This window comes from Ipomoea nil, unplaced genomic scaffold (assembly GCF_001879475.1).
Source record: "Ipomoea nil cultivar Tokyo-kokei standard unplaced genomic scaffold, Asagao_1.1 scaffold2845, whole genome shotgun sequence".
NCBI lineage: Eukaryota > Viridiplantae > Streptophyta > Magnoliopsida > Solanales > Convolvulaceae > Ipomoea > Ipomoea nil.
The window spans coordinates 4014881-4032454 of record NW_017619273.1 but is presented as its reverse complement, the minus strand read 5'-3'; the positions used below and the strand labels follow the sequence as shown (position 1 = coordinate 4032454).

General features: G+C 31.6%; 1 protein-coding gene across 1 annotated transcript; it reads right to left on the bottom strand.

Moving 5' to 3' along the window:
- Positions 1-8423: 8423 nt before the first annotated feature.
- Positions 8424-10863, bottom strand: LOC109160174 ((R,S)-reticuline 7-O-methyltransferase-like). The gene is made up of 2 exons (XM_019308386.1): positions 10053-10863; positions 8424-8863 (listed from the first exon to the last, which is right to left on the bottom strand). Exons 1-2 carry the CDS (start codon positions 10833-10835, stop codon positions 8564-8566), a joined length of 1083 nt encoding a protein of 360 aa, XP_019163931.1. The 5' UTR covers positions 10836-10863; the 3' UTR covers positions 8424-8563.
- Between the last annotated feature and the right edge of the window lie 6711 nt (positions 10864-17574).

Sequence of the window (17574 nt, the reverse complement as noted above, 5' to 3'; positions counted from 1 at the left end):
ATACACGTACTACTATATATATTGTTTTTGAATTAATTTTTTTGTAAAAATTTTGGATTTGTGTATTTGAATTATTTAATTTTTTATACTCAGGGTGTAATACCGGAAATTAATATCAAAATTATTACGTGTTTTAATTTGATCAAATATGAATTCTGCATGGTTTCTTTTGGGATGAGGGAAACCTACCGGCTACTGCCACAATTCGAAGGTAGGCATGGAGTCAATTCAGCTTTTTTGATCCTAGTAAATCCTAGTAAATCAATCTAAATTGTGTTTATAGTTGATCGAAAAATTAGGATTTGAACTCGTGATCTTATGATTACAAGCTTGTATTCTTAGTCAGCTTGATTATGGTTATCCTCATTCTGCATGGCATGATTTCTTCCCCAAAAAAGTTGGCCTCCACATTTAACCCGATAGAATATTTTGGAAGAAAATACAAGCACAGGATTGAGTTATTCCTATGCGACAACGAAGACAGAGGAGCCTAACATGGCTAAGGTGAGGTAGAGAGAGTGGATATATGTTGTAAACTTAGTTAAATAATTAATTAATTATTTATTTATTTAATATGTATTTTGATTCTATTTCGGTCTTAATTATATATATCTATAATTTATTGTTATAAAAAAGACATCAATTTTAGTAAAATTAATTGTGATTACTAATTAAGTACTTGATAGTGTGTAAAACAAGGGGAAGTCATATCATCATTTTGGTCTCTCAATTTTTTATAAATATTATGCTTTCTTTTTTAAGAAAGTGCTCAATCCCTAAATATTACATTTTGATTCAAAAGTATTACAATTTTTTTAAAATAATAATAAATTTACGCCCACCCCTAACCGAGCGCATTTCCTTGGAGGCCAGGCGCGAATTGCAAGTCTTGAACTGAGGCCAAGTTATGGCTGGTTCTTCCATCTCCAGTGCCACATTTGCGCCACCCCAGACTGGTGAAACGCTGCTAGGCGAACGATGGTAGCGGCGAGGTGAGGTGTAGTCGTTACGCAGCAGCTTTAGGACGAGGATGATGTGCTTCGTGGCTGTTGGAGCCGTCTGCCGGTTCCTTCCCAGCCAGGAGTTGCCGGAACATCTAGCGGAGTTTGTCCTAGTAAGCTTTGCCATGATGTCGGGCTCTGATACCAAATTTGTTGCGCGCTCGAAATTGTGAGAATACGTCACTAGGCGATGTACAAGACTCGATGGGCGTGGAGGGGGAACGGGGGAAGATGGTGATCTCCCTATGGTTGCAACTAAGCAGAAGAAAACAAATGAAAACAATAAAATAAAAGATTAAAGAGTTTTAGAATTCTTCCTCTCCCAAATGTCATTAGACAAATCACAAAATTCAAATGATTATTCTCTCCACCTCCAAGCTCTTAAATACCTTGAGGCAACGCTAACTAGAACAAAATTAGGTAACAAAAAACAAATTAAACAACTCAAGTAAAAATAGAAAGGAGGAAATAAACTAATATAAATAACTTATGGAACGGGTCTGCTTCTGTGATATGTTTTCCCAACTTCCCTTGCCACACCACTCCCCGAATGACATATGCACCACCCAAGGGAAAACCAAAGCAATCGACTAGCATGGTTATGAGCCCCAAATTTATTCGTAATTGAGAGAACTTGTCTTTCGATTTTGCCCGATGACCATCCCCCAAGCGAATGCCAAAGTTTGGTGTGAATTCGAATGGGTGTTCAAACATGCCAATTAAATGGCTAGAAATAAAATTGGGGTTGGCACCACTATCAACCCTGATAACCACATCAATGTTTAAAACACGACCTCTGAATTTCATCGTCTCAGGCCTATCAATTCCCACCAAAGTTAATAACGGTAGGTCAAGCAATTCAAATTGGGCAGCATCAAGTTCTTCCTCAGTAGTAGCAATTTCATCTTGGTCACCATTTAATTTCCACCTTCATCCTCATCCTCTGCCACAAAAGGATCGACATTCCTAACTTTGTTGGCGCTGACCCTTTGTACATCTTCTAGTTCAACAGTCAGAAGAACTTTCGGGTTTCGGACCGTTGGCGTGCAGGGTTCGGTCTCAACTTTCGACCTTTGCACTTCTCGTGATCACGGTTGGCATAACTTAGCCCGCAAGGCCAGCCAATTTCCGGACGACATTCGTGCCCGCAGGTGCCGGCGCATACGAGCTCGGGCTTGAATCAAGCCTTTTTCAATCTCGTCTAGTTGTAACTGGGAATTGAATTCAGAATTCAAAAATTGGAGTTAATAGGGTATTAATTCCGTAACAGAATGAATTCAATCCCCATAACAGTCAGAAGAACTTTCGGGTTTTGGACCGTTGGCGTGCAGGGTTCGGTTCGTGGTCACGGTTGGCATAACTTAGCCCGCAGGTGCCGGCGCACACGAGCTCGGGCTTGAATCAAACCTTTTTCAATCTCGTCTAGTTGAAATTTGATTTGCGCCCCAAAATAACCACTTAACATGCCATTTTAAGCTATTTTTTCAACACATTTCACTTAGCATAATCAAAATCAATATATAAACCTTTATTCCTAACACTTTTAAATTTTATTTTATATTAATAATTATATAATATATCGTGTGCATCGCACAAATGAAATACTAGTTTAATTTTATTCCAAAAAAATTCCACATGGATATGCACCCTCTATTCCCATTGACATCCTTAGTTATTACAAGAAAATGATAAACATAAAAAAAAAAAAAAAAAAATTATCTTTTCTAAAGTTATAAGACATTATTTTTCATTTTCTAATTTGAAAAATACTTTATTTTAAACAAAACAAAAAAAAATGTTATTCTTCATTTCTTTACTAATTATTTAAAAAATATCTTGAGTTACTCGGCCTTAAATTTCCTTTTATATCTTTTAACATATCACAAATGAAGTTATATAAAAATAAATAAATAAATAAATAAATCATGTCAAATCGGGTGTGAGGTTCCTGCAACAAGGGTTTCGCCTTTTGTGGAAATAAATAAATAAATAAAATGTTTCAGCTAAAATTGAAGTGGAATCACTCTTAATCCATTATCAAACAAAATACAAATCAGCTAATATATTTTGAAACCATTTCCAAGCAACAAATTGTAAAAGAAATAAAAATGAATTTTTAAGATAATAAATTATATATGCTTATCCTCCAACCAAACGTCTACAATGTTATCACTTGTTGAAGCTTGGACAATACGTTATTGAAATGAAGCAGATACAATGAATGGATATAATTAAAAAGAAAAAATTACGCTACATTATCAAATTACGGAAAAAAATATTGTGTTACAACTTACAAGCGAAGACAATAGGTATTGAAATGATACTTTTTAAGAAAAAACTACCGCCTTATGCCGAACACAGCCCAAATAGTGCCTTGACGGAACGTTATGCTGTGGAATCGTGCAAGGTGAGCACGATTCCATATTCATAATTTCTATACTGTAGATTAATAATTTCTATATTGTAGATTCATAATTTCTATACAGTAGATTCATAATATTTGTACTATAGATTCATAATTTCTTAATTGTATAGTTATCAAATCATGAACATATAGTTCTGTGATTTGTGAAAACAGAGTTCAACAATTCGGAATATAAACATCGCAAATTATGAACATATAGCTCTGTAATTATGAACATATATTTATAAAATTATGAACATATAGTTCTATAATTATGAATCTACAGTATAGAAATTATGAATATGGAACCGTACCCACCTTACAAGGTGGGCACGTTTCCATAGCATAATTTGCCGTGCCTTGACTTTGGTGCTCGGTTGGCACCAATGGGTTCCTATGAGATACCGAGTTTATTTGGACATTCGGTATGCAAATTAGCTGCTTTTGACGGTCTTCAAGTAATACTTGCGTAAGTTATAGTCTCTGACAATGTATAGAATTAAAACATGTGTTTCTTCTCAACTAAAAGTCTAAATTGATTGTTGAATTACATATTTATATGTATATATTATATGCTCAAGACTTTAATTTGAATTATGATTTTGTTATGCAACATACTATTGGCTTTTTAGTTAACATGTTTTCTACATACTAATGAATTTAACTTCGATAGTACTATTTGTTTGGTCATCAGTTTTGCTGGCATTTCTATTTGCAATGCATTAGTGCTATCATGAATGCCTAATGAGTATTGTATTGATGGATCCAGAAGAAAATTAAAAGATAATTTAGTGCACCTCTTCTCTCAACCCCAACCAGATCGAGCATATGAGAGTAGCATGCAAGGTCAAATGTCAGTACTCAATATGCACAAGTTAAAAAATCTATCCACTTTAAATATAATTTTCACATTATTAATGCTGAGTTCGAAGATTAATCTCTTATCCTAAATACTACCAACCAAAGCGATGGAGGAAGACGTGAAATTTAAAACATCTACTGATCCAACGTAACGGTACATACGTTTGAAATAATAATAATACTAGTTTTGCAAAACTTTGAATAAACAAACAAATTTATTTTTTCTCAAATTATCAATCAAACAATAGATTATATTTGTCGTCGCATCGTATTATGGCAAATGAACATAGGATGATGATGAAACTGCACTATTCAACCCATATATATATATATATATATATATATATATATATATATATATATATATAGGCTTAATTAGCTTGGATGATGCATCTATATATCATGTTCCCCGGTTGATCATTTCCTGGAAACGTTTAATGGATTCTTCCCTCTCGAATCTCAGCTGTCTCCTGAAACTGTTGATGAAATCGTCAGCCAGCTTGTTCACATCTTCCGCCGCCAACCGCCGCGCAGCTGCTCTTCTCTCGCTCACCGCCGCCGCCGCACCACCCTTCTCCGCCGTTTCCTTTCTTCTACAGCTCGCAGAAGAAGAATTTTCTTGCCCACGATCCATTGATATATAATAGGATTAATAGCCCAGAGAAATGAAATGAAAGCGTGATAATCCGAACCGAATTAACCAAATTTTCAATGGAGGAAATGAAGGTGTGGGTGTGCATTTATATGAGATAGATTTGCGTGCAGAGAAGCTGTAAGGAAAGAGAAAGGAAGAAAAGAGGATGGAGTGGAAGGCGTGTTTGGAGATGAGTAAAAGGCAGGCACTTTGGGATTGAATAAAACCACAAGGAAAAGCTAACAATTTTTTTTTTTTATTCATCATCTCCATCTTCATCAGTACGCTCCAAATTGAATTGCCGGCTAACATTCCATGTCCGCCGTCATCCTCCACCCAATGTTTTTTACTTTTTTTTTTTTTTAATATTTTATTTAATATTTTAAATCTGCATGGTTTTCATGCTGAAAGAAGCTACATATTATAACAATTCACACATTATGGAGTCACGTGTGAGATCATTTTTTAATTTTAAACATTTGGGAGTGTGAATGTGTGATATTTTTTTAATTTTAAATAGGGAGATTATATTTTAGTCCATCAACTATATTAAAATATTCAACTTAATCCCTTAATTATATATGTTACTCATTTAGTCTCTAAATTATATTATTTGTTTGGTGGCCATCTATTATGATAGTTTACATTACCTTAAAGTATAATAGAGCAATCTGTGACACAAAACAATTGTTACATAAATCAATTCAAGTTTATCCTCTTCTTTTGTCTTAAAAAAAAAAAAAAAAAAAAAAAAAAAAAAAAAACTTGACAATATAATCCACTAATACATATATTAATGTTGTTACGGAACAATAATCTGTGAGTGTGTAACTTATTGAGAATTCATTGGGATTGTAAAACAAGACACACAAAAAGCTAACTTGACCGGTCATATTAACATATGGTTCTTTAGCAACTTGGAATAAAACATCTTGTGATTCCGATATAGTTTTATGATCCACTTGAACATAAAGAAACTGTCAGTACTAAAATAAAATTATACTTCCTAAGTACTTCAAGGGCTATGGTTTTCTAAAACAATGAGCTCCAGCTCATAGAACAAAGAGTGTATACTTCTCTCAGCTTAGATAAACCACTTGCTTCAAATGTTTCCAACCTTACCCCATGTAGATCCATTAAATTGGCATAACAAAAGAATGTATTGAATCAATCATTATACAGTTCTCTATAATCAAACGAGAGCCAAAGAATCAAGGGAAGAACTAAAAGCATATTGCATTCCTCATTTAGTTTCAACTTTAAAAATAAATGGACAAGTCTTCCTATTCAAATAAAATTTAAGTGGAAGAAAAGAATATACAGAGATTCTGTAATATGTAATCATGATTCTTAATAGGTTTAATCATGTATCACATAATTAAATATATTCATGTATCGCACAAAATAAGCATCTATCACATAACCTCGGAATGGTATTAACCATTATCCTTTTCCTAGCACAACGATTATAATCAGATCGACAGATAGTTTTGAGGAAAACGCTGCAAACAAGATGATGATCAAATTTCTTCTGCAATGAGGTAGAACTAACGCATTGTGAATTTACATAATCTCGTATGAATTTTGTTTAATCACTGCTTGTATGCTTATAACAAAAAAAAAAAAAAAAAAACAAAAAACAAAAAAACAAAAAAAAAAAAAAAAAAAAAAAACAAAAACAAAAATCAAAATGAACTTAGGCAAGGACCCATTTTATTCGATAACAGCAAGATATATATACATATACAATCATGAGAAAATTGTATCTAATCCTGGAAGAGAAAAACTAGGATAATGGTCACAAATAAATGTATTTACAACAATAAATATATAATTAATGAATATATAGAGTGATGTATGTATACATGCAAACATTGCAAGTGGTCATATAATGATCCAAATAAGACTTTTCTAAATCTCAATATGCATGTCCATATGTTTGGCAGGGTAATGATCGAGTACATTCAATTTCAGCTAAGTCAAAACTAAACTACAGTATCTTGAAAATGCCTCATGCTTTTACTAGTTTAGTTTACAAATATATATTTTAAAAATGTTTGAAATGTCATTGATTTATTGTTTGAATGAAATACTTTTCAAACCTATTCATATTTTATTATCCAATTTTATTTTTAAAATAGTAATCTTATACACTCCTAATATTCATTAATGATGCATCCTTATTGTATTAGGGTCTTTGTTTTTTTATAGTACAAATCAACTAATTTATAAGCAGCCAATAAAAATATAATATAGAATTTTCCTATACCTAATATAAACATCAAAATTTGAATATTAATGAATAATTTTAGTGGGGAAAATAACATTTTTTCTTAAAATTTTCAACATCACAATTAATTTGATTTGAAATGTATTAAGTTGACAAGAGAAAAGTGGAAGTGAATTAGGTATACTATTATTAATTAGATCTATCCCCTCGAAGGTGATGGTTGAAACTCATAGCTCCTGCAATTACTTAAGATGCATAGCTAAATATATGAACGTAACTGATAGCTAGGTGTAGTATATTTTGTGTTTTCTTTACAATATTTTTTTTATCACTCATGTATTTTATAGTCAATTTGGATACTTATTTGGTTGTTGATTGTGTCTAGGTTTAATTTGGAGGTGTTGATTGATAACTTGTGAAGAATTAAGTGTAATTTAGATGGAATTTAGAAGTCATTTAAACATAAAGACAGATTTGAAAATTATATTATTAGAGTCAAAAAAAAAAAAAAAAAAAAAGTCAAATCTAACATAATACAGCTTGAATATAGTAGCAAAAGATGACAACAAAGCAAAGTCTAAGAACAATAATTGTGGGGGAGGCCATGGCTAGAAAATCAAAGAATAGGCTTCGTGAACCACTACCGTGCTATAATAATCTGCAGCCAAATTGAGACTTATTTTGATTACTAGTTTTTCTACGCGCAAAATAGGATAATGTCCAATACTTACTTTTAAATAAGTATTTCAAAGTATATCAATGTAATATTATATATTATATAGAAGATGTTCATGCATAGGTAAATAAATGTTGAATTTGTTTATTTAAATCGGTAATTTAAAGTATATAAATGCAAAATAATATATGAGAGATTGATTATATATAACTGTCACAAAAATAAATGTTTGCAACTTTATAATAACATTAATCTAAGTACTAAGTCTAAAAGCAACAGTCTAAATAAATACTATTTTTGGTTTAAATGTTTCTAATTCTCTTTTACGAGATAAAAAAAATTATAACACTAAAGAAAAATAATTGAAAAAAATTATTTAAATAAAACAAAAGTATTATATAATGTCCACAAACTTATTATACAATCCACATAAATTAAAATGGTTAAAGTGCATAGAAGATCCATGTATTACATGATTTTGAACAATTTAGTCAATATCTTTAATTTTTTGCAATTTAATTACTTCTTCTACTTTTAAAAAGTAATATAATTAAAGACAATCAAGTGTACATTATTGACCAGCTTGAACATGTTTATTGACCAAATGGCACCACATATAAAAATCTTTTAATTTGTCACCTAAAATTATAAAGCGAGGTTTATCTAGTACACACTTTTAAGTAATAATAACTGTAGATTTTTCTTGTCACCCAAAGTAAAACATATAGATTACATAACCAAATTAAAGAAAAAAAAATTATTGAGAATAGGCCTCAATAATGGAAGCCACAGCAATATTTTGAATGATGTTATAGTTTGGAAATCCTGCTTCCATTAACAATCTCTTCCATTCTTCTTCAGTCCTTTCTTTTCCTCCAGAGCTGTGAGCCAGCATGAGAAGATCTGTTACATAACTTATGTCACCAAATATGGGATCACCCTCCGGCTTCAAAACTGCGTCCACAATTATCAACTTTCCGGTCTTCTCCGGCAGCGCCTCCCGGCAATTCTTCAGAATCTTCACGCACTCTTCGTCTCCCCAGTCGTGCAACACCCACTTTAAATTATCACAATAAACAAACAAACAAACAAGAAAAATCATTAGGTTCTTTAAAAAAAAAAAAAAAAAAAAACTACTTTTAATTCAAGTTTTCGTAATATTAAATTTAGTATTAGTATATAAAATTTATATATTTAGAAACTACATAAAAAGTTTTCAAAAAAAAAAAAAACTACATTCTTTCAAAAGGCTGAACCACAACCCTTAAAAAAAAAAATTAAAAAAAAAAAAAAACTACATTACCAATACTATTAGACACAAAAATTTAAATTTAATAATAAATAAGAATTATAATTAAAGTGTAATTGCACTTAGTACATACATATGTAATAGATGTCATATTTTTAGTTCATAAGTTGTAAGCAAATTAAAGTGATTTTGTTAAAGTTTATTGCTATTCTTTAAAATTGTTAATGGACCAATTAAAGCTAATATTGAAATTCTACCTCCTATTTATCTTCTTCCACTAAATCACACTTCAAATTCATGATTTAGTAAGTAAAAATTAAATAAATAAATAAATAAAAGTAAACCATCCACTCGATCACTTTCATTAAACTAATATTAAAATATTTCATGATTTAGTAAATAAAAATTTAAAAAAATAAATAAAATAAACCATCCACTCACTTTCATTAAACTAATAAAATAATTCATGATTTAGTAAGTAAAAAAAAATTATAAAAAAAATAAAAAAGTAAACCATCCACTCACTTTCATTAAACGTAACTAATAAAATAATTCATGATTTTTTTTTAGGATAAATAATTATGATTTAGTAAGTAAAAAAAGTTTTTTTTTTTTTTTAAAAAGAGTAAACCATCCACTCAATTTCATTAAACTAATAAAATATTCAATTAGCTAAGATATCTGAAAAGATTGGAAAATTTTTAACAAATCCTATTATTAATGAAAGGATCAATTGTGTCACTTCATTAACTTAAGAATTAAAATTGATGAATTAAATCTATTATCACCCAATATTTTAAGAGAAAAAATATGTGTAACATCATATAGCAATGAAGGGTCCGGTCAAAGGTATGTGCATTAAGTAAATTAGCCTTATTATTTTAATTGATAAACACAAAAAATAAATTAATTTAGATTGTTCATAAATGAGTGTCTCAATTCTCAAATCAAGAAAAACAATAGACATGAAACTAAGTAGTTGTTGACTTGTTGTTACCTTAATAAAGATGGCTTGAGCAGAGGGAATGGACACAAACATGTCACCGCCGACGTGAGAAACACCTTGGTACTCCGGCGCCGTCGCGACAACATGCGGCAAGTCGAAGTTAATCCCCTTGATATGAGGAAACGCCTTCACGATCTCCGCCACGGCAGCTCCGGTCCCGCCTCCGACGTCCACCAGAGACCCAACGGACCTAAACCCGTCTCCGCCGTAACCCGAAACGATCGCCTTGCTAATGATCTGAGTCACAGATTCCATGCCGTCGTTGAAACTCTTATTGAACTCCGGATCGCCGGCGGCCATTTCGAAAATCCCCTTCCCATGCGCTTTCTCGAACGCGAATCCGCCTTCCTTCACGCACCGACTGAAGCAATGGAAAGGCGCCATGGACAAAGGATGGGTCTGGAAGAGCAGCATGGGGGCCATGCTCAGCTCCGCGTCACGCACCAGCCACCTCGACGCCGGAGTCGGGCCGTACACGGTGGCGCCGTCGCTGGGTCGGACGGCGGAGGTGAAGATTTTGCGGCGGACGAGTAGCCTCAGGATACGAGAAAGGGTGGCGGTGTCCGGGGAAGGAGAGTCGTGGATGGCGGCGGCGATTTGGGAGAGTGTGATGGGTTGGGCGGCGGCGTGAGAGTGTATGATGTCAGGTATCCGGAGGTCGACGGCGGCTTTTAGAGCCATGGAGTCAATGAAGTGGAGCATGTACTTCCACACTTGTGCTTGGCTATGGAGCATACTCTTTTCATCAAAACTTCCATCCATTACTTCTTCCATGGGGCTGAATTTGGAAGCTGGAGAGTGCAGGATATATATATATATATATATATATATATATATATATATATATATATATGTGTGTGTGTGTGTGTGTGTGTGTGTGTGTGAGAGATTTATATACAGTATACATTATATTAGAAAATTTAAATAAATCTCCGAACTTTATATCAGAAATCAATTAATTAGTCTCTCAATTTTAAAAGTTACAATTAAGTATATCAATATGTCATTTTAGTGCACCTAGTCTCAAAAATCAGTTGGTAAGTTGAAAGAGTCATTTTGTATGTAATCAGCTATCAGCTAATGTTACCAACTAGTCAAATTCACTAACTCATTCAGTCAATGTATATTTACCAAACAGCCCCTTTGTCTTTTTATAAGAAAAGTGATCAGTATTTCTTATTAAAAAATATTATTCATATTATTTATGAGTTTGAATAATTTATTTGGCACATGGGAGTTTTGCATTGGATAATTATATGGTAAAAAAAATATTAATAAAAAGAAAAGAAATTATTTGTATGCTATTACTTTAATTTCATTTTCTTGACCCCTTTACCCCTTATTCGTCTAGTTTTTAATTAATTACGGAGTATATTTTTCTTGTCATAATGCAAATGTCATTTCATATACAACTTTACATGAATGCGTGTCATTCCATAATCCATACATAGCTTTCTTTACATGAGTGCATGTCATTCCATATATAGCTTTTACCTTTACATGAGTAGTGTCTCATTTCTTTTTTTTTTTTTTTTTTTTTTTTTAAAGAGTAAAATCTATTTGTTAGTTTCCTTCCGCATTTTCACATTTAGTCATATCCTTTTAATGTGATAATATTTTTTTGGAAAAATGGCACATTTTCCCCCTATGTTATATACTTATAGCACTTTTTCCCCCTCAATTATTTAAGTGGCTCTTTTTCCCCCCTGAAATGTTAAATGGACATATTTACCCTTAAAATAAATATTTCATTTATTTTTATTCTCCAATAAATTATTACTATAATTTGGTTCAAACCAGATACTATAGTAACCAAACCAAAATATTTCAATTACAATTTATAATCAAAACGCGATATTTAGAGTTTATTAAAATCGCGAACTGGAATGGCCGGTTCATGTTCCGAACTGAAAAAATAAAATACATTTATTGTTGAATTTAAACTATTTTAAAATAAAAAATAAAATTTTAAAATATAGACAGTTCAAAATCGCGAATGGGATCCGGAACCGCCGGTTCATGATCCAGTTTTTTTTTTATTCTTAAATTTAATAAATTGAAATCCAAATATTGGGTTCTAGATCTGAATCATAACTGAAAACTTTTAATTCGATTGCTGTAGTGTCTGGTTCAGTTCGAACCGAACCGTGGTAATCGCTACATATACGCAATAATTTGTTGGAGAAGTAAAATAAATAAAATGTTTACTTTAAGGGTAGAAATGTCAATTTAATATATTAGGGGGGAAAATCACCACTTTTAAAATAATTGAGGGGGCTAATGTGCTTACATAAATAATTGAGGGGGAAAAAGTGCTATAAGTATATAACATAGGGGGAAAAAGTGCCATTTTCCCTTTTTTTTTTTTTTTACTAAATTCAGTCCTACTCTTTAACCTAGTAAAACATTAAATTGCCCCAAAGACTAAGTGTAGTGGTTCATCACCTAACCTGATGTCATGATTGAAAACAGCAGTGTGAGGTTTAAAATCCATTGGAAACATGAATAGAAAAAAAGATCTAGGGTAATAGAAGGTGTGAATTGGATCCCTTGTATGCGCATGGAGACTAGGTTCTGACCAGTGATGAGCTGATTGTACAACTCACAATTTAGTATGTAGTGACTCTAGGGGTGTGGTCATATGGACTTAGAATTAGTTTGATGAAGCTAGGATTACCTAAGTATAAAAATAACAGGGCGTTTGGTTGGAGGGGAGGAATTATGTGGGAAAGGAATTGTAATTCCATGGGAGTTGAATTACTGGGAATAAAGTGGGAATTTAAATTCCAGTGTTTGGTTGATAGGAATAGAATTACTGGGAATTTCAATTCCAATGTTTGGTATACATGGCAATTGAAAGGGAATAAGTAGTATAAAGTCAAAAATGTCCATTATTGTTGTTAGACATTAATTTTAGGTTAAAAAAGGAAGGAGTAATTTTGACTCATCACTATCTTTTTTTCCCAGGAATTAAAATACCAGGGAGGGACATGGGATTTTAATTCCATGAAAATGGGGGAATTGCAATTCCATGGAATTGCAATTCCCTCCAACCAAACTACGGAATTTAATGGCCTTTGAAATTATGTGGGAATTAAGTGGGAAGGGAATTTAAAATCCCTCCAACCAAACGCCCTGTAAATAAATAAAAACATTAATTGAAGTGAATGGATGCAATGTGACTACGTTAAAAAGATAAAATTAAATATGAAAATCCCACAATAATTGAAAACCAAAGCTAGGATTAACTCTTTTTACACTATTCAGAAATTATTTATTTATTTTCCTGGGAAAGAATTGCAAACGAAATGGCATTAGTACCATAAGGCTAACTATCCACATTCATGCATGCAGTACTCTTTCATTTTAAAAATCAACCTATTTTCATTCTTCCCAAACTTCACCCCTAATGAACATATATATTTTCATATCATTACATTTGCATGCAATTCAACTTTACTTTTCCTATATCGCTAAAATTTTAACTCACTTTCAAAATATAATAACAACAACACCACCACCACCATACCACAAAAACAACATTTAAAATTATTACTTATAAAAGAGAAAAAAGTTTTTTTTTTTTTAATATCTACCAAAAGTTATCAAAACTAATTTGCAACCCTTGGCCAAAATGAAATCTGACACCCCATGGCCTAAGGATCTAATTTTTAAAATCAAAAGGGATACAAGTGGAAATGGAAAATCTAGAAGGGAGCCGTTCAAAATTTTGTATAAGTAACTCAATTGGACCGGAGATACCCCGTTGAAAAAAAACAATTTAAGTGTTGCATTTTAATTCAACATCTATCTGCATCTTTTGTAATCGACGATAACGTAAATTTAAAGCAGTAGAGGTCCAAACGTCCAGTTCAATGTATCAAATGTCAAAACCATAGGTGTCAAAGTCAATTTTTTTTATTTTTTTTTATAAAACTTCATCCTTCTGAGGGTGAAACTTTAATTACCTTTGTATTTATGTGTCACAAAATAAATAAAAATAAAAATAAAAGTGCTACATGGTTTCTACTTAACATAGCTACATTTATTTATTTATTTAAAAGTAAGTCCGAAGTCGTTACATATCTTATTAATTATGTTCACTATCAGAAGGTAGATGATTAAAAGCAGATAGTTCACGAAACAATATTAAAAATTCTGATTAAAATTTAATTTGTCAGTAAGTAAAAATCAAATTTGAAAATATAATGCCTTCAATGACTTGGTTTGTCAGAAACTAATACCGTTTAAAAATAAAGACATAAAAGAGTACCGAAATGGTCCCTCGACTATTGTAAAATTATTAATTTGGTCTTTGATAATTTTTCGTGCCCAATTAAGTCCTCGACTTTGAAAATGTTAATCAATTTGGTCCTCTGTTTATTTTGCCGTTAGACATCCGTTAATTCGGGATCAAATTGGTAATTTTGCTATAGTCAATGGATCATTTCGGTACGATCATCACACGCACCATTTTTTTCCGAAAGTTAATTACTGAAATAGTCCCTTGACTATAGCAAAATTACCAATGTGGTCCTGAGATAATGAATATATCTAACGGCAAAATAAACGGAGGACCAAATTGGTTAACATTTTCAAAATCGAGGACTTAATTGGGCACAAAAAATAATCGAGGACTTAATTGGGCACAAAAATTATCGAAGACTAAATTAATAATTTCGTAATAGTTGATGGACCATTTCAGTAATAAACTCTTTAATAAATTTTCAATGACCGGAAAATAGAAGTCAAAAACAAAAACTTGAAAAAAGGGAAAATTGCGGACGGCTGAAGTTGACGGAAAATGAAAAATGAGTGATTGAGCATTAATATGATGAGTATGAGATGAAAATGTGATATATTTTATAGCCTATGGATAAAGAAAAAAGTAATAAATGAAGGGAAGAGTGTGAAATAGACCATTTAATTATATACTAAAGTACAATTAGTCACTCGAATTAATAAAGAAAAAAAAACTTTAATTAAACTTTTAAATTTGTTAAAATAGTACAATTAATCTATTTAGCCTATAATAACATGTTACCTCTAAGTCACCTATCACGTAGGATTCCACGTAACATGTCACCTCAATTAATATTTTAAGCTTATTTTTATAAAAAGTAAACTAATTATATTTAAAAAAAAAAAAAAAAAAAAAAAAAAAAAAAAAAAAAAAAAAAAAAAAAAACCATGGCAATTTGGCAGGCTGGCAGTTTGCCCAGCCTGTCGCCATGGACTAGAAGACATGGTTTCTCCGTTGAGAAGCCGGCGGACTTTTCCGCCCAAATTTGAATGGAGAAACTCGTTGGCTTCTTCATGAACGGAGAAGCTATGGCTTCTCTTCTCCGTTCATGGAGAAGCCAGTGAACTTCTTTGTCCAGATTTGGAAGGAGAAGCTCGCTAGCTTCTCTATGAATGGAGAAGAGAAGCTAACGAGTTTCTCTGTTCAAATGTAACACAGAAGTCATACGGAGAAGCCAACAACTATTTCCTTTTAAGTTTTTTTTTTTTTTAATTTCTAAATAAAATACCATGTAGATGTGCCAAGCAAACAAAATTAATTGATTACCTTTTGGTAACTTGTTAAAAATAGTAATTGCACACTTTTAATCAGTTTAGGTTTAATTCATTTTTTTTTATATATTTTGACTGTTTAATTTCACTTTGGTATAAAGTTGGAAGATCTTTTTGATCCTTATCTCATAAAAAATGAATAAAAACAATGACTCACTATACGTTTTTAGATCAATCAAAATTTAAAATCTCAATAAATAGTGGAAAATAAGAGGAGATGTAGTATTACACTGGAGAGCTTAAAACATGGTTGAGTGCAGTGCCGGTGAGAATTATAATGGAGAGGAGATTGGCGTGCCCATTCCCATTCCCATTCTCATCAACGCTGCACTCAATAATGTCTTTAAGCACTCTTCTTCATATATGTCTGGATCTTAAGTTCTTCACCACAGGCTGTGACATTAAATAGTCGCAAAAGCAGATGCATGATTAAGTACTTAATTGGTAGTACAATATAATGAATTGTACCACTTTTGTACTGCTATAGTTTTTGCAATTGTACTGCATTTGGTTGTACTGCGTGACCATCTGCATTAATCATCAATCCTAAATAAAACAATGAAAATACAATTTCTCAAATCATCCAATATAATTAAATCAAAATAATCGACAAGGAATGCCAAACCAAAGATATACCAACTCAAGAACTAAATGAAACAAAAGGGAAAAAAAAAAACATAGAAATAAAAAGAAGATAAAAGAAATTAGAGGCTGAAACAAAGAAAGGGAAGGAAAGACAAAAAGGAAACAGAAGAAACGAAGAACAAGTTGAGAAAACAAACAATAATAAAAAATAAAATAAATATTAAAAAAAAAAAAAAGATAAGATCCAAATCTGAGACTTGACTCTAAATCTAGGGATTTAGAGAAGACAGCTCTCTCTTCTCAAGTCGAAAAAGATTGGAGGACAAAAAAATTATTTCTAAGGGTGGACAGTTCACAAATAAAACAAAACAAATTAAGACGGTATTTATTAAAAAAAAAAAAAAAAATGGCAGCTAAGTCTCCAGAGACACTCCTCTAATTATGGGAATATGGAGTAGACAATCTCCTCCAAATCTAAAGGCAACCATTTTTCTTGGGCTAAAAAATGTCAGAGAACAAAAAGAACAAAAGTTATTTTCCTTTGACTAATTACCTAAAAATTACTTGTGAGGGTAGATGGAAAGTTGAGAGAATTTTCCCTCTTTACTTCTATCTTTTTACAACTTAAATATCATATATGCAAATATTTGCAAACTAAAATCGCTCATGTGATCACATTCTTACTAACCATAACAATTATATATAAAAATAATTTTTTTTTTTTTTTTTAAAAACATGCATACACAATAAATTTTCAAAATATTACTCAGTCAAAAAAAAAAGATTTCAAATATATTTTACAACATCTAAAATGTACAAAGCTAAATACGTGCAGACTAAAGTACACGCTCATGTGATCACTCGTGCAGTCTTGCTAACTATAACAATTCCCTCCCAATACGATCAAAAAAAAAAAAAAACTATAACAATTTTAAAAAGAACAAAATAAAAAGAAGACAAGAAATAAGAGGCTAAAACAAAGGCAAAGAAAAAAAAAACAAACAAACAAGCAAATAAAACAAATTGAGTAGGTAAAACAAAACAAAACAAAAAGGATGATAGGTAAAAGATAAAGGAAAAAAGAGACAGGAGCTAAGTCCAAAGGGCCGGACTCCGCTAAATACGGGAACATGAAGAAGACGACCTCTTCCAAAGTAAGGGTAGAGATGGAAAGTGGAGTTAATTTTCCCTCTTAACTCCCATCTCTATTACAACTTAAATGTCATGATAATATAGACGCATATACTTGTAGACTAAAATACACACATGCAATCCCTATAACAACAATTACGGAGTATTTTTTTTAAAAAAAAAAAATAAACAAAAAAAATAATAAAAATAAAAAAATCCTGCA

Excerpts from the sequence above, each read along its gene's own strand:
- LOC109160174 (XM_019308386.1), bottom strand. The coding sequence starts at position 10,835 with ATGGAAGAAGTAATGGATGGAAGTTTTGATGAAAAGAGTATGCTCCAT. Across the intron at positions 8,864-10,052 it reads CTCAAGCCATCTTTATTAAG|TGGGTGTTGCACGACTGGGG; the intron begins GTAACAACAAGT and ends GATAATTTAAAG.